This window comes from Copadichromis virginalis, linkage group LG4 (assembly GCF_057382275.1).
Source record: "Copadichromis virginalis isolate Kocher_CV1m ecotype Utaka linkage group LG4, C_Virginalis_male_GT1.1, whole genome shotgun sequence".
Taxonomy (NCBI): Eukaryota; Metazoa; Chordata; class Actinopteri; order Cichliformes; family Cichlidae; genus Copadichromis; species Copadichromis virginalis.
In genome coordinates, this window is record NC_140621.1 from 12153237 (window position 1) to 12175699 (window position 22463).

At 43.3% G+C, this 22463-nt stretch overlaps 1 protein-coding gene across 1 annotated transcript; it reads right to left on the reverse strand.

The window, feature by feature from the left end:
• Positions 1-232: 232 nt before the first annotated feature.
• On the reverse strand, positions 233-2734 carry LOC146710926 (uncharacterized). Its single transcript, XM_085455345.1, has 4 exons — positions 1886-2734; positions 855-1786; positions 689-737; positions 233-583 (listed from the first exon to the last, which is right to left on the reverse strand). The coding sequence occupies exons 1-4, from the start codon at positions 2732-2734 to the stop codon at positions 419-421; spliced, it is 1995 nt and encodes a 664-aa protein (XP_085311471.1). The 3' UTR covers positions 233-418.
• Positions 2735-22463: the final 19729 nt, after the last annotated feature.

Genomic DNA, 22463 nt, shown 5'->3' on the forward strand with positions numbered 1-22463 from the left:
AAAGAAGACAGAGACCTAAGCCATAAGATAGAACTCAAAGAAACCAAAAACTAGACAGTATAAATAATATAAACTCAAAAACCCTGGGTCGACGACCCAGGCATCCTAACAGTACCCCCCCCCCTTAAGGGCTGGCTTCCAGACAGCCCAAACCAAAACATCAAAACCAAAAAAAAAACAAAAACAACCCAACCAGGGTGGGCGGCAGGGGAAACAGGATGGAGGGCTCGAAACAAAACAAGGAGCCAGAAACAACAAAACAAAAAAAAGTGCAAACACTGGAGCCCGGAAAGCAACAGAACAAAACACAGAAACAAAGTCCAAAACAACAGCACCAAGGCCCAGGCAAAGTCCAAAAGCAAACAAACAAAAGAGCTCACGAAAGGCGCAGAGGCCCAGGCAATAGTCTCAAAAAAGTTCAGGGGGGCCGGCCCGGAGGCTGACAGCACGATAGTCCAATCCCGGGCAGTTCAGGGGGGCGGCCCGGAGGCCGATGGTCCAAGAGCCCAGAAAACAGTTCAGGAGGCCGGCCAGGCAGAAGGCACCGGTGGCGACGGAGCAGATCAGGAGGCCGGCCGGGCGGGAGGCAGCGACGGCGACCGAGCAGGTCAGGAGGCCGGCCGGGCGGGAGGCACTGGCGGAGGAGTAGTTCAGGGGGCCGTCCATGACGGCGGCGTAGTTCCGAGGGCTGTCCATGACGGCAACGACGTCCAGTCATCGGCCGGACAGAACGTGCAAGACGAGCAGGCCGGACAGGATGTGCAGGCCGGACAAGACGAGCAGGCCGGACAAGACGAGCAGGCCGGACAAGACGAGCAGGACGAGCAGGCCGGACAGGATGTGCAGGCCGGGCAGGACGAGCAGGACGTGCAGGCCGGGCAGGAACAGACAGATTGGAGACCTCAGGGGCAGACAAAACTGAACCCTCGGAGGCTGGACCAGGCGGAGCTGCAGAGGCTGAGGCCGGACCAGGCGGAGCTGCAGAGGCTGAGGCCGGACCAGGTGTAGCAGAAGCCGAGGCAGAAGCTGGACCAGGCGTAGCCGAGGCAGAGGCTAATGGCGGCTGGATGGGCTCCTCGGGCCCTCCAGCTGAGGTGGCGTGAGACTGAACGGGCTCCACGGGCCCTCCAGCAGGAAGAGACGGCTGAAGCGATTCCTCGGACCCTCCAGCGGAGACAGGTGGCTGAAGCGATTCCTCGGACCCTCCAGCGGAGACAGGTGGCTGAAGCGATTCCTCGGACCCTCCAGCGGAGACAGGTGGCTGAAGCGATTCCTCGGACCCTCCAGCGGAGACAGGTGGCTGAAGCGATTCCTCGGACCCTCCAGCAGAGACAGGTGGCTGAAGCGATTCCTCGGACCCTCCAGCAGAGACAGGTGGCTGAAGCGATTCCTCGGACCCTCCAGCGGAGACAGGTGGCTGAAGCGATTCCTCGGACCCTCCAGCGGAGACAGGTGGCTGAAGCGGTTCCTCGGACCCTCCAGCGGAGACAGGTGGCTGAACAAACGACTGAGGCGGTGACTGAGCAGGGGACTGAGCCGATAGGTGAGCTAATGTCTGAGCTATGGAGAGAAGTCTAATATGTATCGACTGTTGTAAAGATGGTAGTAATGGTGCGTGAGGTGGTGGATCAGCATATGGTTGGGCTAGGTTGTCTGAGCCTATGGATTCTACAGAAAACTGCTGGACGGGCTCACCCGAGCCTCCAGCGAGGTCAGAAACAGGTGCAGGTACCTGCCGGACACCAGCCACTCCCACCCGAGGAGAAGGTACGGGTGCAGGAGCTAACTGGTTCCCGGTCATCCTCACCCTGGGAGCCGGGACAGGCACGGTCAACGGCTGGGCAGCTGCTGTCTCCACCCGAGGAGCTGATACAGGTGCAGCGACAGGCAGAGGCTCAGCCAGCCTAGACACCTGAGCAGGGACCAGCTGGACCTCAGCCTCCCTCACCTGAAGCACTGAAACAGGTGCAGGGGAATGCTGGGCCCGAGCTGCCCTGGGAGCATGAACACAATGGTGCGAAGGAGCAGGCTCAGCAAATACAGACTCCTCTAAAATGTTTTTTAACTTCCTACCACCACCACGTCTAACAGTCTTTACAGACTTAGGTTTAGCAGTGTTCACAGTCTCAGAAAAAACAGACTCGGCAAACTCAGGTTTTAATTTGTTCCCACCCCAACGAGCAGACCTCAAACTAAAAATCTCAGACGAATGCTTATTGTGATGAACTAGCGTGGGAAGATTCAAACCAAAACTGGCCTCCCAATCCAAATCCTCGTCGAGAAAAGAAATCCCAAAAGTGTCTGAGGTGAGTTCATAGTCTTTACTGTTCAACGGCTCAGGTGGAGTTTGGAAAATGTAGTCCTTTTGACTCACCACCGGAGGTTGCTCAGACGTGTCCATATGACGGCGACGTGAGCGCCGTTTCCTTCGGGCAGAGGTAGCTGGCGGCGTGAGCAACTGAGCCTCCGGTGCACAGAATGGTGACGCTGAGGCCGGAGCGTGAGTGCCTGAAGCCACGCGGAGGACTCCCAACTGAAACGGCCGCATCTTGCGTGCTCGCGGAGCAACAGGTGGAGACTTCTGGCAGCTCCGGGGACCGCCAAGAGCCAGCCGAGTGCCATGGAAAATGCGCCCGACGTCAGGGGTGAGCCATGGCTTCCAGCGGAGTTCCTCCTCCAGCTGGGCAAAGGCTGCTCGGCGTCGCTCCTGGAGTTCAAAGTCTGCTGGGTCCATAGTATGGTCACGATCTTCTGTTAGGTGTAGCTGTGTGCAGACAGGAATAGGACCCAAGGTGCAGACTCCGGAGACAGAACTTAAACAAAAACAGCTTTAATGCTGAACGCAAACATGACATAACTGTAAAATGTCAAAACTAAACTAACACCGGTGGACAGGCAAAACACACAGCAAAATAAACGGTAGATCGCGACACAGACACCAAGAAACACAGGGCTTAAATACACAGAGGGAGCAATCAGGGAATGGGTAACAGGAGGGAAACACAGCTGGGGCAAATCAGGCCTAACGAGACAAGGGGGAAGCAAAACCAGACACATTAACATCAGACATGGACTTTCAAAGTAAAACAGGAAACATAACACAGACTCACGGGCAGGCACTATAACAAAGGGAACAGAGACGTGGGAACAGGGCAGACACAAACACTGACTGAACACGGGGATATAGGAACTAAAGATACACATAGACGCGAACTAGACAAGGGGATGCAGGTGATAGGGGAGACAGAGCAACTAAAGAAGACAGAGACCTAAGCCATAAGATAGAACTCAAAGAAACCAAAAACTAGACAGTATAAATAATATAAACTCAAAAACCCTGGGTCGACGACCCAGGCATCCTAACAGTTTTTCTTTTTGCAGCATTTTGTCTTTTTGCAAGTGTTTTTCTTTTTGCAGCATTTTTCTTTTTGCAAGTTGTTAAGGTTCAAAATATTGGGGATGGAGACAAGAGAAAAAACCACAATAACAACACTGGTCCGGCCGGGTTGAGTCAAACGATGATTTAATGATCACACACGTGGGAGATGGACACTGATGCAGACAGCCTCAAAATCTCAAAATGGTGGAGCATTGCTCAAACTTTTATAACCTCTGGTGCCTCCACCTTATCATACAAAGCCTAAACATTCACATGCTCTCTCTCACACAGTGCCTAAGCTACGACCTTGGCTCCCTGTTTATCTGCTCCTGCTGAAATGGAGCAGAAAACTCCAGCACACTCTGTTCTCTTCTACTCAGACAAATTAGACAATAACCTTCTGCGAACAGTATTTCTTATAACTCAGCAATATAATGCATCATAAAACAATATCATTCATTCACAACAAGTCAGCAATTTAATGTAATGCAAATCAGTTTAACTAATGCAATAGTTATCAGCTTCTTCTAATTCAGGAGAATAATGCAAACTAAAACTACATAATAATTCACAATCTTTAATTAGGGGTATAACATGGCATAAAATAATATCATAATTTTACAATTCCCCCTGATGAGGTCATTAGAATAATGACCTCACAAACACCCTGTAGCCCAGTGTGGCCGGGTTCATCTCTCCTCACTCCTGAGGTCCTTTGTCCCCCTGAGGGGCGAACCATATGTGGGATGACCTCTGTGTTTGCGCAAGTCAGGTGCAAGACAAACTATTACTACAAGGATAGCAGGTCCAGATGACACTCCCCTGTTCTCCCACAGCTTTATTTGGTGTTCCCTTATACCATTCAGACGTAGACTAGAACCTCTGTCCGAAGAGCTCTTAACCTTTATTTTATTGCTGCAGCTACCAGTGTCGTCCAGTTGGGTGATCCTCTGCTCTTAAATCTTCAACCTTAGGGGTTAGACAACCCTTCAGTCGTAACACAGATCAGGGGATTATTCTGCTCCGATTTCAAACAACGATCTGTGTATTCTCCAGAAAAAGGAACAGGAAGGTGTCCCCTTTTTGCCCAAAAGCCTCTCGAACTTCGTTGGTCTGGTGTTCCCGGATTTCCGCCAACCCCTTCATGGTTATTGCTGTGTTTATGGGATCCATCCTTTGGTGGTGACTAGCTGGAGCCCAAACGCCATGACCCTTGGACCCAGTTGATGTCTCGGCAGTCACTGTGTCTGACTCTGCTACGGAGGATCCTCGCATCTCTGTGACCTCGTCTGGTGTCTGTTCCTTTCTCTGTAAGAGACAGAAAACCAAAACACCTCTCTTCCTAACCCTAATAATCTAATGTTGTTATCTACTGACCTTCTAGTGATTCAGAATTGGTCTAAAACATTCAGAATGTCCCAGGGACTTATTCTAATCATATCTTATGTGTGTGTAAGCATGTTTGCATTTAGCCCTCCGCACTCAAGGCATTTCCTACACTTTATCAGTCCGGACAGTCACGCCGAACGAAGCTTCTGACCTTCAAAAGGCCGAGTGCCAACTCGTTATAAGCACATTTGCAAGGTGTGTCTGAAAATTATTGAAACCCCTCTTTTTAACAAAAGACAAAAAATTAACAAATCTTCTAAACGCTATTCAGTTCATTTCAATGAGTAATGATTAAACATGAAAATGATAGTTTATGCTTTTTCACTGATTCTCTAAAAGGTCCGTCTTCTCGGACCGCTATTAGCTTAAGCTTTACCATTCCTAAATTATTAAAGACACAAATGAAGTTATAAAATGTTCAAATAATCCTGGTTTGATGTTAAAGCTCAACCTTCCCCCCCTTTTTTGACACATTCCAATGTGTCAAATCAACGGAGCTAGAACATTCAAAAAAAAAAAGTTAGGCAGCTACAAAGTTTCCCAGACTCTTAAGGTGATCTACGTGTAATGTTCTGACTCAGGTATTTAATATTTTAATAAATCTCGTTTAATTAACTGCCACTATTTAAACTAACCTTAAAGACATAATTTAAGAAAAGATCACAAAGAATAACATGATATCAGTGTTTTGTAAGCGCGTGCGGCCTTCTATGCTCGAAGCCTTTCCCCTCAATAGATCAGTCAGACATTCGCGCTGACTGTAGCTTTTAACCCTTATTAACTTGAGCACAACTCTACAATGAGCAACAAGTTGCAATATGTATAAAAATGATCATGGTTACACCTGCAATGAAAAATTATATCATTATCCCAACACCTGTAAATAGAAGATTCATCAGAGGTTATAACAATCACAGGAACACAGATGTTAGTATAAGATCAAAAGCTTCAATAAATGATCATCGATGCAATGCTTGTTGCATGATTCTCATACAATAATAATGCTGACATTGAAAATAACAGTATAACACCCCCTTTTGTCCCGTTTCACTTGACACCTAAACGTTTATAAATGCCTCTCTAATTCTTGATTTTATTTCCCCCTTTTCTCCCCTTACTGACCACAGCAGGGGGATCTTAGTTTTGAATCAGCCATGAATCCAGCTCACCTGATTCATCAGTGAGCTCCACCATCACTGGCGTCTGACAGGGTGGCGCTGCATACTCTTCCTTTAATATCACTATTTTCAACCTGTTAATGAGAGTGTTTAAACCTGAAGTCGACTACGTCCACAACAAGTCAATACAGCTGTAAATGTGGCCAATTATCAATCTATTACCAATCAATAACAACAGATAACTTCTATTTTATGCATGCTTTTAATCAACCACTCACCCAGAGGATCTCCAATCCCAGCAAGTTCCTTCTCCTCCTTTAATGAGTCTGTCCTCCTTCCATGCCCTGGTAACCGGTCCATCCAGAGCCATATGATCTCAAATATACATACAACAAGCCAAACCACACCTTGGTCACACCAACCCCCTTTCCACCCCCAAGATGTCCAATGCCACCCTAGTATGGACTGTCAAATGTGGCTTTAACGCTGACTGTTCTGACAATCCATTTTATAACGTTCCTGGTCAGATTTGCCAATCTCTGCACCAGGGTTTTAAACGTTTCGCCATTTTCATTAGGTTTTATCTTTTATTTAGTTTCGACTCCAGATTTTCAATTTTTTGCCAGTTGTAATTAGTTTTTACCAATTCTTTGCTAGTTTAATCTAGTTTTTATTTTCTGAAAATCCTTAGTTTCAATTTAGTTCTATTTGTGTTTTGCAAAAGTTAAGTGTAACAAAATCTCAGTTCCATCATATCAGCCATGCTCTTCTAATTATCCTTGGGTGTTGAGACTAATAACTATTAACTCTTGCCGCACCGAGTGGTCCTAATTTTGGTTAAAGTTAATTGATAACCTTTTGAAGGCGATTGTTTCACACCTTTATTTAGATGTCCCAGTCCTGTTATCTCGGGATACATCACGCTGCCTTATCTGGGGTTAGCTATTTTCTTGGGATGCGAGTTAAGTGGGTGAGCTCTTCAACGAGGGGGAGCGTGCTCCCCCTGATGAGGTCTTCTAGGTAAGCTAGGTTAACCTTCTTGTGTGAGCTTTTCAAGTGCACTTTTAAGGTTTGTGGGATTTTTTGTTTTATAAATGTCCCTCAAGACCCCCTGATGACCCAGTAATTCATTTTTGCGCACTGTAGTACACATTTAGTTTTTTGCTTGTAGCTCTCATACTCTACTTGCCACTCCTCTAAGTCCTGATGTTTCTTAGAGAGGACAACAGAACCTTTAAAATTATATCCCATGTGTGGGGGTGTGGCCTTGCCAATTGTTTTTCCCACCTTTTCAAAATGGCTGGCGTGCCCACAAGCACATTTTATGGAAGAGAGAAAGGTAAGCTTGATATTTACATTTAAAATGTTTTGTTAAACTCAGATTTTTATTTTATTCAAAAAATAAACATCTGGTAAATAATTTCAGGGGTCTTTAAGAATTAGGCTCATTTACTTTCACAGGGAACATGACTAATTTATTAATGTGTGCTCTACACATTGGGACTTTATATTTATATTTATTTCACTTTTTCCTAATACCCAACATAGATTTTTCAAAATATGAGAGGGTCAGGACCCACTAAAAGCCACAGAGAAGATTATCGAGATGCAGTGGCAGATGTAATAGAGAAAGACACAGGGCCACCTGAAATCTGTCGTCCTATCTGGTGCAAAACCAACATGTAGTAGAATCTGGAATTTTGATTTTGAGTTAAAAATAAAATATGGGTAAAATGCAGAACTGTTTTCCAGTAAAGTAAAAAATAAGAGTCGCAATTATAGTTGAATCCATAACACCTAATTGTTTCTACGAGATCACGTCGTTGCTGAGAGTTATCAGTGATCTCAATGTGTGAAAAGAACTCACAGTATCTGGGGTTTAAGCTCCTCTTGGCTGAGAAACCTGGGACAAACATGTGAACAAGACCTGAATAATACCAGTAATGAAGACTTCTCTCCAAAGATTAATAAAAGGAAGCCCCAATCTGATGGGAGTCTAGCAAAATATGGTTCACTCCACTTGCCTGAAATGGTTAGCAGTCCAAGGCATTTCAGTTGTAGAATGATTGGGTACAACAATGAAACAGATGTGAGATGAGGGAAGTGCCAAATGTTCCTTTGTGTCTCCAAATAAAATCAGTACTTCCTCAGATATCCTAAATAAATTGACTTTTGTGAAATAGACAGTTCAGTGCCATCACTTATTCCTAAACCAATAGTTTACAGCTAGTGAAGTGTCAGTGACTTCTGGGTTGGTCCCTGATCTTCATCTTATGAGATTGTTATTTTAATAACACTTGATTCATTTAAAAGAAAAAAGAAAAAAAAGAAAAAAGAAAAAACGAAAATATTTTCTCCCTGTTTTTTCTTATTCTCTGGGTCTCAGGAGGACATTACGTCCCTCTCCACTACAAGACTCTTGTTATGTCTACAAAACAGTCATATTAAAATCATCCTCAATTCTATTCTGGCGCTGTCTCCCGACTTTTCCTGACCTGATTCTGCGCGTGAACGGAGCAGCAACACAGACGACTCGACTAACGTAGTACCTTAATTTCACTATAGCAGGGCACGCACACATCAATGCAACCAAACACATTTTGCTACAAATCTAGTTAATTTTAGTTAGTTTTGTGAACATTCAGTACAGTTTTAGTTAGTATTTCTTTTTTGTTTTGATTTTATTACCGTTAACGCAAATTTTTCCACTTCTACCTTTCGTTATTTCATTTGTTGTCTTTAATAATAATAATCTCCTCTGCACCCTTGAATAAACACCATTAACATGATCAACCTTTTGCTGCTTGTTTTTTCACCATGTTATTGAATCAAATACTTCATGCTTATGTGGTTTACGACATTATATGTATCTAAATCTCCACTTTGTGTCTAAATGTTTGAAGAATTTTTGAGGGTCAAATTTTGAGAATTTGACCATAGTGAAAGTTATGGCATTATCACCCCCTTTGGGGATTACCTGTTTCCAGTTTTGATGATATTCCTCCCCGTTCTTTATTTTTGCAAGTACCCCTCTTCGGTGGCGAGAAACTGTTGGTGTGATCAAGCGGGTGCTGTAAAAACAAAAGCTCAGGACAGAACAGTCACCAGTCATGTACTTCATTCAAAATTAACAAATATCAAGCTTCATATTGATCCTCTGAGTGTAATGGTACATTTTAATTTGCACTTCTAAAAACAATATTTTCTTTATTTTACTCTTGTTCTTGTGCAGCACCACCCCTCAGCACATGCCCCTGTTATTTTATCTTACTTTTAAATTGTTGACTACTTCAAGAGAGCGCCCAAAAGACGGGGACCAGTGTTTATCATTACATATCTCCATTTTGAGTGTGGCTGTCTATCATTCCCCTCTTATTCATAGACCTCGGTGGAGGGTTTTTTGTTTGTTTGTTTGTTTGTTTTTTTCTAAAATTAATTGACTCTCTATAGTGACCCACTATGGTTAATAATAACATGCTCAGTCATGAGTGGGATCAAACCTTTTCTTCACTTTAGCATTTAATATTCCCAACAATATAATGTAATACCTTAATTAAAACACAGCTACTAAAACACAATTTCCTTAATGCAAACATCAGTAGCTCAAAATTAGCAACCAAAGGGTTCAGTCTGCAGTTCACACTGCTGTGAAGCTACAGCTCTTTAGTCTCTGTCATTCTTCTGTTCTTGCAGACAAAACAAAGCAAAACAAAACATCCACCCTTCTTTTACAGGCTGGGTGAATTGTCTGTGGACATTCAATAATCCTAAAGTCAGCACCGTTTTTGTCTCAGTATCAAGTCCGTTAAACTTTTAGTCGTCAGTCCATGACTTTTAGTCGTCAGTCATATGCATACATCCACACACATTCATACCAAAAGTTGCTGATAATGGAGTCTCACGCGCAGCCTATTCGAGGCTCCATCACCAGCAAGATGACGTCATCATTTTAAAGGAAACAGCTCCTTGTTTGTTTTTCCTTCTTTGGACTGGATTGACTCGCTGCAATCCTTTTAGGCTTCAGGATCAGTGTCCCATATAAGTGAATTTTCTCCCAAGCTCATTATAATCATGGAGAAAAAATACTTTGCGACTGTTTTCAATAAGAATATTTAATAGCGCTTTAAAGTTCAATCTCTCAGGCCTGGATTAAAGAGCTGATTTGTTAAATCAGGAACTCACAAAATACCAAAATATCACCACCGGTGGATCACACCTCTCAGATGTTCTTATCTCAGTGCACTGTAACGAAAGCAAACACAGACGTAACCAATTAAACACTCATATAATAACAGATACTGGGGCCCATTGCAAACATGTCCAAAGTTCAAACCATCTTCCTCTCTTTTAGAGAAAGAGAACAATCCAAACCTCACTGATAGAATCAACCTAGTGTCAAACAAAACCCAAAGATCAACCAAAACTCCTTTTTGCACCAACAAAACATGTTGGATTTACTTGACTCAATAGTGGACACTAGTTACACACCAACTCTTTACCTTGGCAAAAACGTAAACAACTAAGTTGAATCAACACAACCTTTTCATAATTTCTCACACCATTCATTCATCATTTTTCGCTCTGTACCACTGCTCCTTGTTAGACTGTGTGAAGCACAGTAAACAATTCAGTGGAGGCTTTGAGCCATAAACAGACATCACGCACAGACATTGTTTTCATTATCAAAGTGCTTCAGACCATGTCCTCTAAATCTACACAAATGCCCTCTGCGTGGCATGAAATACATTTAAGCAATAAATAATCAATCAGTTCTTGCTGTTGTAACCAACTCCGTATTTGAATGTTTGTGTGCAGCATTTGTTAGTAAAGCATTCTTCATTGCATCAGCGTGTGTGTATGTGGATCACTTCTCAGTTCATTGAATCAACATTTTAATTTGTGTGTGTGTGTGTGTGTGTGTGTCATTTCTCCCTCAATCAACGAGTGCATATGTTCATATGTATGTTTCTTTTCACTCTGAGTCGGTGCATGTAGATGTGTGTGTTTGTGTGGGTGTTTGTGTTCATCACTTTCCTGTTGTAGTGTTCTGGGTAAACCACGGCCTGAAGCGTGCCCTGGGTCCTGCCCTCCTCCTTTTCAGTCTGTTTGCATCCATTGGTGCTGCTGCTCAGAGTTCTGTCCATACTGGTTCTGGCCCCAATTGAGGCAGTCCTTTTCTCCAGTGTCCAGCATCTTCTCCTTATTTCGCTCCTCCTTAACTTGACCCTTTTGCTTCGGTCTTCCTTCAGGGTTTTGATACGCAGCTCAATTGTCTGGATGTCCGTTTGTTGCTTGCAGAAGTGCGACTGCTGTCCGTTTGTTTGCAGGTGGAACGGCTGACATCCAGAAGGTGTATAGGAGAGTCTGCAGCTTCCACCTCCCCAGTGGAAGACCTCAATCTTTGTTCTGTTAGTTTTACACAGGCCTCAAGGCTCTCTGGGATCCCTTCTTGCACTCTCAAGCCCACGGCTGAGGTCGTAGTCGTGGTCCCATTCCAGGGGAATGGAGTCCATGGTTGTTTGGGTGTCTCGGCCCGAGCGTTCAGTCCAGAGCTGGGCAGCCCAGGACGCTGAGCGATCGGAGGACGGCAGAGGTGACAGGAAGCCATCCCCCTAACGTTCGCTCCATAGCAGACCGGACAAATCACACTGCTCATCTAGCTCCAGGATGCTCCGGCCTGATTTCAAGTCCGGTGTCTTGGACTCCAAGCCTGATGGGTTCGATTTTCAGCTAGCTCCTCCTGGGCCATGCTCAGTTTCTGCTCTGATGCCTCGAGGTCTTATTGAGGGCAGAAACCTCAGAGTCTTTTCCGTAGAAATCAGATTTAAGTCCATTGATGTTTTCCTTGCTTTGCTCCACGGCCTTTTGCGGCTCTGCTGTTCGGCTCTTCTCAGAGGTCAGCTCCTGGCCGAGCCCCGACACCTGTGCCTTCAGCTTATTTTCTCCTGGTGTTTTGTCCATTCTGAGGTGACCTCAGTTACTCCTCCTGTCCCTGGCACGCCCTTTTTGCTGCCCGATGGTCATTGTTGGTCCGTCACTGTCCTGCACAGTTTTAATGCAGAGTGGTTAAGGTCAGCATGGTTTTGCTCGGCCTCACTTTTCATCTGGGCTTGATGGGCGTCTCGTCACAGCTCTGTCAGCTGAAGCTGTCTTTTTCCATATGGCAAGAATGTAAAGAGTGTGTGAGAGGGGTGTGTCCAATCAGGCACAATGCTGGTGGCTTTGCGAGTGCCTCGTTTTCCAAATCCAGATGTTTCTTTGTCACGTACACAGCAACAGAGAGAACAGTCTGTTGTTGGGATGGCTGAGGTCCTTCACGATCTTCCTGGTCTTGGTCCAGCACCGCCTGCTGTAGATTGAGTGCAGGTCAGGGTGCTCGGAGCGGATGGTGCGCTCAGCTGATTGCACAACCCTCTGTAGTGCTTGTCTGTCCGGCATGGTGCTGTTCCCGAACCAGACAGTGATATAGCTGCTCAGGATGCTCTCAATAGTTCCTTTATATAAGGTGGTCAGAATCGGTGGTGGGAGCCGGGCCTTTCTCAATCTTCTCAGAAAGAAAAGACGCTGACAGAAATCTCCCCGTGTAGTGAAACGGGCCTTGGATTACCGCTCTCCGTCTCTGCTGCATGAGATCATTTTCCTGCAGCACTGTTGACATTTTCAAGTTGTTGTTGCGGGTTCAGCTGCTTTAGCATTTAGTCAGGGTCACATCGAAGATGGTAAAGGAGAGAGCAACGATGGTAGAGGGGAGAGCAGGAGTCCAGGGTCAGCCTCGGCTTTTCCGGGCCGACAAAGCAGCCTGTAATCAAGCATAAAGAGAAAAAACAAAACAAAACAAAAACAAACGAACAGGAAAATGATGTTGTATTGCCTGTGTTACTCAGAGAGGGGAAAAACAACGGGACCAGGCCCTGTGTCAGCCTTCTCTCCCCCTTTTTTTTTTTCTTCTCACCATATAATCCTCTCATAACCCACCAAGCTGACAGGACAACACAGGTACATGTTAAAATTCTTAAGATCATGTTTAAAGCACAAAAATGGAATTTTCTTTCATTCAGTAATCACTTGTATTAATCAATCAGAAGAAAACATGTCACAATTTGACTTTTATTAACCACTAAATTTGTCGTGTTATCACTGGTTGTGATTTTTTTTTTTTTTTTTTGAAGTTAAGTTGTTGTCCTGCAACCCAGAGGGTTTATTTGTTAGTAGTGGATAAACTTTATTGTGTAACGGCGGGTGTATGTTAAGCTTCACTGCTTTAAAGTTGCTGGAAAATCTTCACATGTTCATGGGTGTAAGCTGTTTCTTCATTGCGTGTATGTGCGTTTGTACATGGGCTAATTTAACGTTTTTTCTCAAACGAGGCATTTCTCTAGCACGTGCCTCTCTCTCACATTTCTCTGCTTGTGTGTGTTTTTGTTTCACCTTTTTGTTGTGATGCTCCAGGCGCCTTCCCAACCTCCACAAGTCTGTTGGCCGCAATTTTATGTGTAAAACTTCTCTTAATTTCTCCTTTAATTCTCTGCTAGCTGCTGTCTTTTTCGCAGCTGCTGATTCTTGCTGATTTTGTGTCCATTACTATAATTTTGCTTCGGCCGCCGTGCTTGTGGGGGCAGTTGGTCCAGCCCCATAGCCACCTGTATCAACACACTGAGAGATTTATTTAATATCCTTTTCATCACTGTTAAATAGACTAGCAGGCAAGACGCCCACCTTTGCACTGCAGACTACATGCCAGTCTCCCAACACACTCCTCTCTGAGTTTCCGCTTTAAACTCCAACATCATTCACACCCTAGTCATTCAACACCTTATCTGTAGTATCATAATCAGCAAAATCAGCGTTTTACTTACAGGCATGTATCATTGTTTGCAAATCAAAATTATAAAACTCAAAAACACGCTAAACAGGAAGCAAAGTCCTCTGTGCGCGTCACAGCTCATTTGCATGTTCACACACCGTCTAAAAATAGCTCGCAGTGCTGCAGCTGCACGTCACACACAGGGTCACACAAAGCTCAGACAAAACTCTTTTATTTTATATTACAAAGACGTCTTATATTTACAATCACTGACAGGCCTGACAGATTCAGCACCTAACAAATTTCGACAAATTTAAAATAACGGGTCTCACCGAAGAAAGTCTCACTTTTTTGTAATCAATCAAACAGTATCTGTTACTTCTGGGAACAGTTTCTGACCTAACTTCTAAATCCCTAACTCAATTTAACAGTATCCAAACAAGCACATGACACCATTTAAACGGTGAGGAGATTCTAACTCCTAGCTTATTTCGGGATGCCCTGTACCCCACAGTTAAAGCCAAACTGAACTACCCCTGTTCGCCGACAGGTCAAGACCGCGCGTCCACGGCCAGGAGGGAGCGTAACCTCCGGGCTATGTGCTTCTTAGCAGACTTCTGGGCTGCCGTCCTATAATAATTTTCACCTAACCGATTTTGAGAAATTTTACCATAACGGGTCTCACCGAAGAAAGATAACTTTTTTACGACCAATTAAACAGTCTCTGTTACTTCTGGGAACAGTTTCTGACCTAATTTGTAAAACTATTAACCAGTCTCTGTTACTTCTGGGAACAGTTTCTGTCCTAATTTCCCTACCAAACTACCTGAGCCTTCAGCTCAATATCCAGGGACTCAAACCCAACATTCTCTGTTACTTCTGGGAACAGTTTCATATTTCTTCAACTTCATTAAATACTCTTAAGCAACTTTAACTGCATACCACACGGTGATTCTCATCAAAATCAAAACAGACACTCTACCAGTAATTTCAGTGAGTAGACTTTAATTTAGTCATATCCAATTTGGCACATTTTGGAAATAATTCAACAGGTAGTGCCTTACCTTTAGATAAGCCGGCTTTTGTCCACTCAAATCAGACCACTGGCTCGTGCCTGTCCGTTCGACAACCTCGGACCGTCCAAACTTTTAAATTCCACCCCAATACCACAGGACGAGCCCCCAAAATGTTAAGGTTCAAAATATTGGGGATGGAGACAAGAGAAAAAACCACAATAACAACACTGGTCCGGCCGGGTTGAGTCAAACGATGATTTAATGATCACACACGTGGGAGATGGACACTGATGCAGACAGCCTCAAAATCTCAAAATGGTGGAGCATTGCTCAAACTTTTATAACCTCTGGTGCCTCCACCTTATCATACAAAGCCTAAACATTCACATGCTCTCTCTCACACAGTGCCTAAGCTACGACCTTGGCTCCCTGTTTATCTGCTCCTGCTGAAATGGAGCAGAAAACTCCAGCACACTCTGTTCTCTTCTACTCAGACAAATTAGACAATAACCTTCTGCGAACAGTATTTCTTATAACTCAGCAATATAATGCATCATAAAACAATATCATTCATTCACAACAAGTCAGCAATTTAATGTAATGCAAATCAGTTTAACTAATGCAATAGTTATCAGCTTCTTCTAATTCAGGAGAATAATGCAAACTAAAACTACATAATAATTCACAATCTTTAATTAGGGGTATAACATGGCATAAAATAATATCATAATTTTACAAAGTGTTTTCTGAAGTTGCAGTCCATTCTGCCTCTCAGGGCCACCGTAGTTTTGCGCCAGTTTCCTGTTTCAAAATAAAAGCATGGATTTCAAAATAAAACCGAAGTACCTTTCAAACAAACGTAAGATTTTTCACCAAATGTAAAGGTCATTTACACTCCCATCAAATCATGAGTGTTTTAACAAAAGGGAGAACCATAACACAAATGATTTTTAAAAACAAATGACCTTAACCACAAGGCCTTTTACATAACGAAAACAAAAGAATTATCCAGCCCGCCGGTAATGTCCACAAATCTTCAAACAATAAAGGATATAGTCGTTGTCTTAGACAGCCTCTAAAAGCAAGATCGGTTTCTGAATGGGCCGTTCAACAATAGCTGGCTTGCCAGAACATTGACCCTCCCTTTTCATTTTCTGGTCTCCAAGACGAATCTTAACTTTCCTCACAAGTCCATCTTTATTTGCGACTGTTTCTTCAACTCTGGCTAATCTCCACTCGTTCCGTGGCAGATCATCCATCCTTTCGATGACTATGTCACCAACTTTCAGATTCCTTCTAGAAATATGCCAACGTTCTCTAGTGGCAATATTAGAGAGATACTCTCTTCTCCAGCGGTTCCAGAATTGCTCTGCTAGATATTGGATATGACGCCATCTCTTACGAGCATACATGTCTTCTCTGATGAATGTCCCAGGAGGTGGTAAGGCTCCAGTGGGTTTCATAGTGAGTAGGTGATTAGGAGTCAGCGGTTCTGGACCATTTGGATCATTCATGTTATCCACAGTGAGTGGACGGCTGTTCACAATATACATTGCCTCGTAAAACAATGTCCTCAAACAGGCATCATCTAATCTTCCAGGTGAGAGTGAAAGAGTGGACCGAAGTACATTTCTTACTGTTCTGATCTGTCTCTGCATTTGACAAACTGATGCACATAAGATGCAACAGCTCTGTTCATTCCTGGGATCCAGTATCCATTTGATCTGATCTCGTTGATGGCTATACCCCTTCCTTGGTGTTTAACCTTTTCATGATGATGAGCATAGCTGGACTGGCCATCGGGCATACCGGGCATTTGCCAGTGGGCCGCTGGCGATTTCTTGTTTTTATGGGCCGATCATTTTTTTTTTTTTTTGGAAGGGTATAAATAATGAAAGGTGTTGGATTGGCCAATTGGTCATGATCAACTCTGGGCTGGACCAATTACAGCCGAGGAAGTCGGATGCACCCTCTCCCTTGTTTAGCAATCTTATAGACGAACTAAAGAAAATGGAAAACAAAAAAAGGAAAGGAGGTGCAGAAAAAATAAGGGCCAAAAAGAAACAAGCCCTTCAGGCAGACGCTGCCAAATGTGTAAAAATAACTGAATTGTTTGGCGGTAGCTATGGCATAGCTTCCACAGATTTAGCAACATCAGCAAGTGGTGGAGGCCAGCAGGTGGATAAGGGAAAAGGGAGGCAAGAGGAGGAGAGACCCGAGGCGGCCGCCGGTCATAGTGGTAGAGGAACTGAACTTCAGGTAAGAAGTTATGACCTGCTGTCTATCTGTGTCAGATATAAACCAAGTTTAGTTGTAGTTTGTTTTCGTTGTGCATACTTTTTACAGTCGCTTAGAATAACTGGTACTGCGTACTAGCTAACATGACGGAGTTTATATACTGCTGGGCGGGTGCTCTGAAGTTACTGATAGTAAATTTTATTTTATGCTTATGGTTAGTTTCTAGAACTCCTCAAAATCTTAAAAAATTGTGCCAATCCTTACATGTTGCACCAGGCTGATTTATCAAAATTGGAGAAGTCTGTGACAGAGGAGACAGAATAGCAGCAGAGAGGGATGGAGCAATTGTGCTGCCTCTTGGCCAGGACTTGCTTGAAAAAGAGGTTTTTGATCTCAACAGGACATTCCTGGTTAAATAAAGGTTAAAAAAAAAGAGAGAGAAATAAAAGAGCAGGAGAGAGAGATGGAGAGATGACTTTATGTCATCCATGAGGGATGCATTTGACATATGTTTCACATATTATAGCCCAACAAGTTACTTATAGCAATTTAATCACGAGCAATCAGTTTTGGGCAAATACCGGAAATCAGTTTTTTATAGACAATCACTTTTTGGCACAACACGGCTATTGCAGTTAATAATACAACAGCTTCTTGCCATTTTTTGTGTTTCTTTTTATCGCTGTGTAACTGAGTTCAATTGAAAGCCTGCATGTGCTAGTACCTCTTGCCACAATGTTCCCAGAATCCTTTGCGGTTTTATCCCTGAATGACGTCACATTTTTGGTGGGCCGGTCTCTAGTCAAAATGCCCGGGCCGATTTTTTTGTCCCAGTCCAGCCTTGATGATGAGCTATTATCATCCTCGTTATGTGGTGGTCCTTTGGAATGATCATTGGATATTTCTGAGAGGCAGGGAGAGATGCATTTTTCAGTCTTTCTCCCGCTTTGAGGATTTCATCTTTGTTATCCTCTTTGAGCCATTACTTGTGTAAACTCGGATTCATATCGGTATCGGCCGATATCCAAATTTATGATATCGGTATCGGACATAAAAAAGTGGTATTGTGCCATCTCTAATAATGATGCGCTGTGCATCGTCTCGCTCCTGAACTGTGACTTGTTGACTCGTCACTCTTGGCTCGGCACAGAAGTCACGCAACAGCTTGTTTGACCTTACACCATGAAGAAACCTTTGACAAGCGGTCTGAAAGAGTCACTTGTTCTGCAGACTCCAAATTTAGTGCTTGAACCCTTTTAACTTCAGGGCCCCCAACTGGGATTTCTGGGATTACCTCTACCTCTGGTAATACCTCTTTCTCCCATAAGAACTTGGGTCCAGTAAACCAGTTCAATGTCAGAAGCTTTCTTGCACTAGAACCTCTCGATGCAAGGTCTGCAGGATTCTTGTCAGTAGAAACATATTGCCACTGCTGAGGAGTTGTACTGAAATGTATTTTCTGAATCCTGTTTGATACAAATGTGTGGAAGTGACGTGCCTCATTTTTAATGTACCCCAGTACAACCTTGGAGTCTGTCCAGAAGTATTTATCAATCCCTGAAATTCCCAGTTCTTCCTTTAGAGTATTGCTTGCTGCAACTGACACAACAGCAGCAGTCAGTTCTAACCTGGGGATGGTCACAGCTTTGATTGGAGCAACTCTGGACTTTGCCTAATCAGAGCACAATGAACAGTTCCATTTTCATTCACATGTTTCAAATATGAGCACTGGCCATAACCATACGTGCTTGCATCAGAGAAGTGATGTAGCTCTCTCTTTGTGACCTTTCCAAAGTCAGCTGGTACATAGCATCGGGGTATGGTGATTTTATCCAAATTTGCCAGATCACTCTTCCACAATCTCCAGACTGGTTGCAGTTCACTGATGAGTGGATCGTCCCCACCTGTACCATGCCTACACATTTCTTGAAGCACCTTTTCCCCAGATAGCAGGAAAGGAGCAATAAGCCCAAGTGGGTCATAAAGGGAGGCAACAGTGGATAGAATACCACGCCTGGTTTCTGGTTGGTCCTTCAAACGGGTATGGAACCTGAAACTGTCTGACACAATGTGCCATTGGATTCCTAAGGCTCTTTCAAGTGATGAATCACTAAAGGCAAGATCAAGAGCCTTTACTTCAGTGGCAAACTCAGATGGTGCTATACTCTCAAGCACCTTTGCATTGTTACACACAAATTTGTGTAGTCGCAGACTACCCATAGCACAGAGCCTTTGGGCTTCTTTTGCAAGCTGAATAGCCTCATCTAGATCTGCTATGTGACACCATCATCCACATAGAAGTCCCTCATGATGAATTGGGAGCCCAGAGGAAACAGGCTCTCGTTCTCCTTAGCGAGATGTTTCAACCCATAGTTGGAACATCCAGGTGAAGATGCAGCACCGAAAAGGTGAACTTTCATACGGAATTCCTGCCACTCCACACTGAAGTTTCCATCCTTCCACCACAGGAAATGTAGGTAGTCTCTATCCGCTTCACGCACATGAAACTGATGAAACATCCTTTCGATGTCACACATCCAAGTAAAAAGGTTCTGTCTAAATCTGATAAGAACACCAGTTAGAGTATTTGCAAATCTGGGCTGGAGATGATCATTTAGGCAAGTTCCCTTGTACTTAGCCGAGCAGTCAAAAACCACTCTGAGCTTCTCTGGTTTTTTGGAATGATAAACTCTGTGGTTTGTCCTCTCCGTCATAAAAGGAAATCGGGCGGAAACACCAAATATTAAACCTGATTTTATTTTTATTCCTTTACTGGACAGAGAAAACACGACTCAGTGTGGTCAAAACTTTATAATTATTTTATTCAATCATAACTTTCCGGAAAGGCATGTGCATAAGAGTAAACCCTCTGCAGATCCGAAGCATTACAAGCATATCCCTATGTTATAATTCTGCTCGCTCCTCCCCTACTAAACCGTCACTTGATCTATTTCAATACTACATGTCTGCCCTATAGCTGCAACAAAACGTCTTCAGCCTAGCTGCCATGTCATACCTAGTTTCGATTAAAACAACTCTGAAATGCACTCTGCCTAGTTTCACTTCCTGTCTACATCCTGCACCCTGCAAAGCATCTCATTCTGCACAGTGTCGGGGTGAAATATTATTTTACTTTCATAATCTATGTTACTATTCATAATCCTTTTTATTACTGTTGCATCATTTATGATTTATCATTATTGTCATTTCATTGACACATTTATTGAAACAGTTGATGTTATATTAAAGTCTGTATTTCAGGTGTTAGCATAAGCACATAATAATCTTTCATTGCAGGTGTAACTGTAATTATGTTATACACATATAAGCTAGGTCAAGTTAATTAATGGTTTGAAGCGACAGCCAGCACGAGTTCGACTGATCAATGGAGCAAAGTTCAAGCTGAAAGAATTGCCTACATGTTTACAGTAATAATCTTTCACATATTGCCTGTGTGCATTCAGCAGCCTGCTGCACTGAAGTTTGCCTGGTAACAGATGACTCAAACGGAGTCAGGAAGTATACTTCTAAAATGTCTTTGTTTGTTGAGTGAGGTCATGCACTGAGGTCAAGACACACATAAGTCTTCCTGCACACATACATAGTAGACTTGTTTTGCTTGTAAACGGTATGCTCATGTTCTGTTCTGAAGCGCAGATAGTGGAATAACAGGAAGCATCTGGAGGAACAGAGGAAGTAGCTGTTCTTTTTTAGAATATCTCCTCGCTGGAGTTACTGGAACATGCATGTTGTTTTTCATCTGCGGTGACGCAAGTTACTGGTCATCATAAGTATAAATATCACACCCACCTATTGTTCAGGGGAGATCGAGGCTGATGTTTTGCAGAGCCCATCTTCACCACATATATGTGTTTTAATAAAATCATTTGTGTTGACCCACTATGGACTTTCAGTCATATGTCTCTTCCTCAAAAATCCGAACCACGACAACAGTTTCCTTTCTTACACAGTACTTTGTGACCTTTTACACACTTTCTGACTTTCCTAATCTACTGGCCTACCTAAAACAATACAAAAAGAAAATAAGCACTAAGAATATGTATATTTATTCTTTAACATATGCAGTTTAAATATATAGATTAAATGCTTTGAAATGATCCTTAAGGTGATTCATAAGAGGAGTCACCAGGATACTGGTCAGGGTACTCTTTGTCGACTAAAGCTCTGCCTTCAACACAGTCATCCCTCACAAACTCATCTACAAACTGTTTACACTCGGCCTGCACCCCACCCCCTGTGACTGGCTACAGGACTTTTTGACTGGCAGGCCTCAGTCTGTCAGGATCAGCAATAGGACTTCAGTCAGCATTACCATAAACACTGGAGTTCCACAGGGTTGCGTCCTCAGCCCCATCCTCTACCTCCTGTACACTCACGACTGTGTCGCCTCCAACAAAGAGAACATCATACTGAAGTTTGCAGATGACACTGCAGTGATCGGTCCAGGATCCGGGAAAGTGAAGTGGAGAGTGTGAGCAGCTTTAGGTACCTGGGCGTTCACATCAGTGAAGACCTCCCCTGGACACTGAACACCACACAGCTGGTCAAGTAGGCTCAGCAGCGGCTGTATTTCCTGAGGAGGCTGAGGAAATTTGGGATGTTGGCCAAGATCCTCAGCAGCTTCTACAGCTGCACTGTGGAGAGCACACTGACCAGCTGCATCACTGCATGGTACGGAAGCACTATTGCTATGGACCGCAAAAAGCTGCAGAGAGTGATAACAACTGCGGAGAAGATCACCAGGACCCGGCTGTCCTCTCTGCAGAGCATCTACCATCGCAGAGTCCAGAGGAGTTCATTTTGCACGCTAAGCTCCTTTGTACATCCTTTTACATTGAAAACTGCATACCTCACTTGCCTTTATTTACTGATTTTTGTACTTATCTTTTTTATCCTTTTTCTTTTTTTACATTATTTATTTTAATATCTTGTCTTATTTTTATTCTTATTTATCTTGTAGCTTCAACCCTACCTAACTTGGCATTTGTGTATGGACAGCAAAAGAAGAATTTCATTGCACAGAGAAATGCTATTTCTTCTGTACATATGACAATAAACACTTTAATTTTGAATTGGAAAAATAAAAGGATGTCCCACCATAGTTTCTGTTGTCTTCACCTGCGCACTGACATCTTTTTCATATAATCTATGGTTTCCACATCAGATAAACACTGCATCATTACTGGTACCTTGTTTAAACCATATAACCATAATTATATGTTAACATGTATTAAATAGTGTAGAGAGTTTGTAGATTTTCAAACCTCAGCATTTTCTTTTAATGATAATGAATTAAACACTTTATTTACTATTTTTTATGTTTTTGTATAGGTAACGCAGGTAGACAGTCGAAGCAAAGATGTCCCAGTTTTACACTAGGACTTAAATGTAGCTTACGTTGGCTGATCTGGGCAAAGCTGGAAGTGGTAAATTTATCTCAAAATGCTGTGTACACACACATTGTGTTTCATGCATATCATGCGAGTTGGGTGCGTGTG

Bases quoted from the DNA above. Each gene is read 5' to 3' on its own strand.
- LOC146710926 (XM_085455345.1), bottom strand. From the start codon at position 2,734: ATGGACCCAGCAGACTTTGAACTCCAGGAGCGACGCCGAGCAGCCTTT. The intron at 738-854 runs TGCCCGGCCTGC...GCCTGCTCGTCT, and splicing joins CCTGCACGTCCTGCTCGTCC to TGCACGTTCTGTCCGGCCGA. The intron at 584-688 runs CCCTCGGAACTA...CGTCGCTGCCTC, and splicing joins GTCGTTGCCGTCATGGACAG to CCGCCCGGCCGGCCTCCTGA.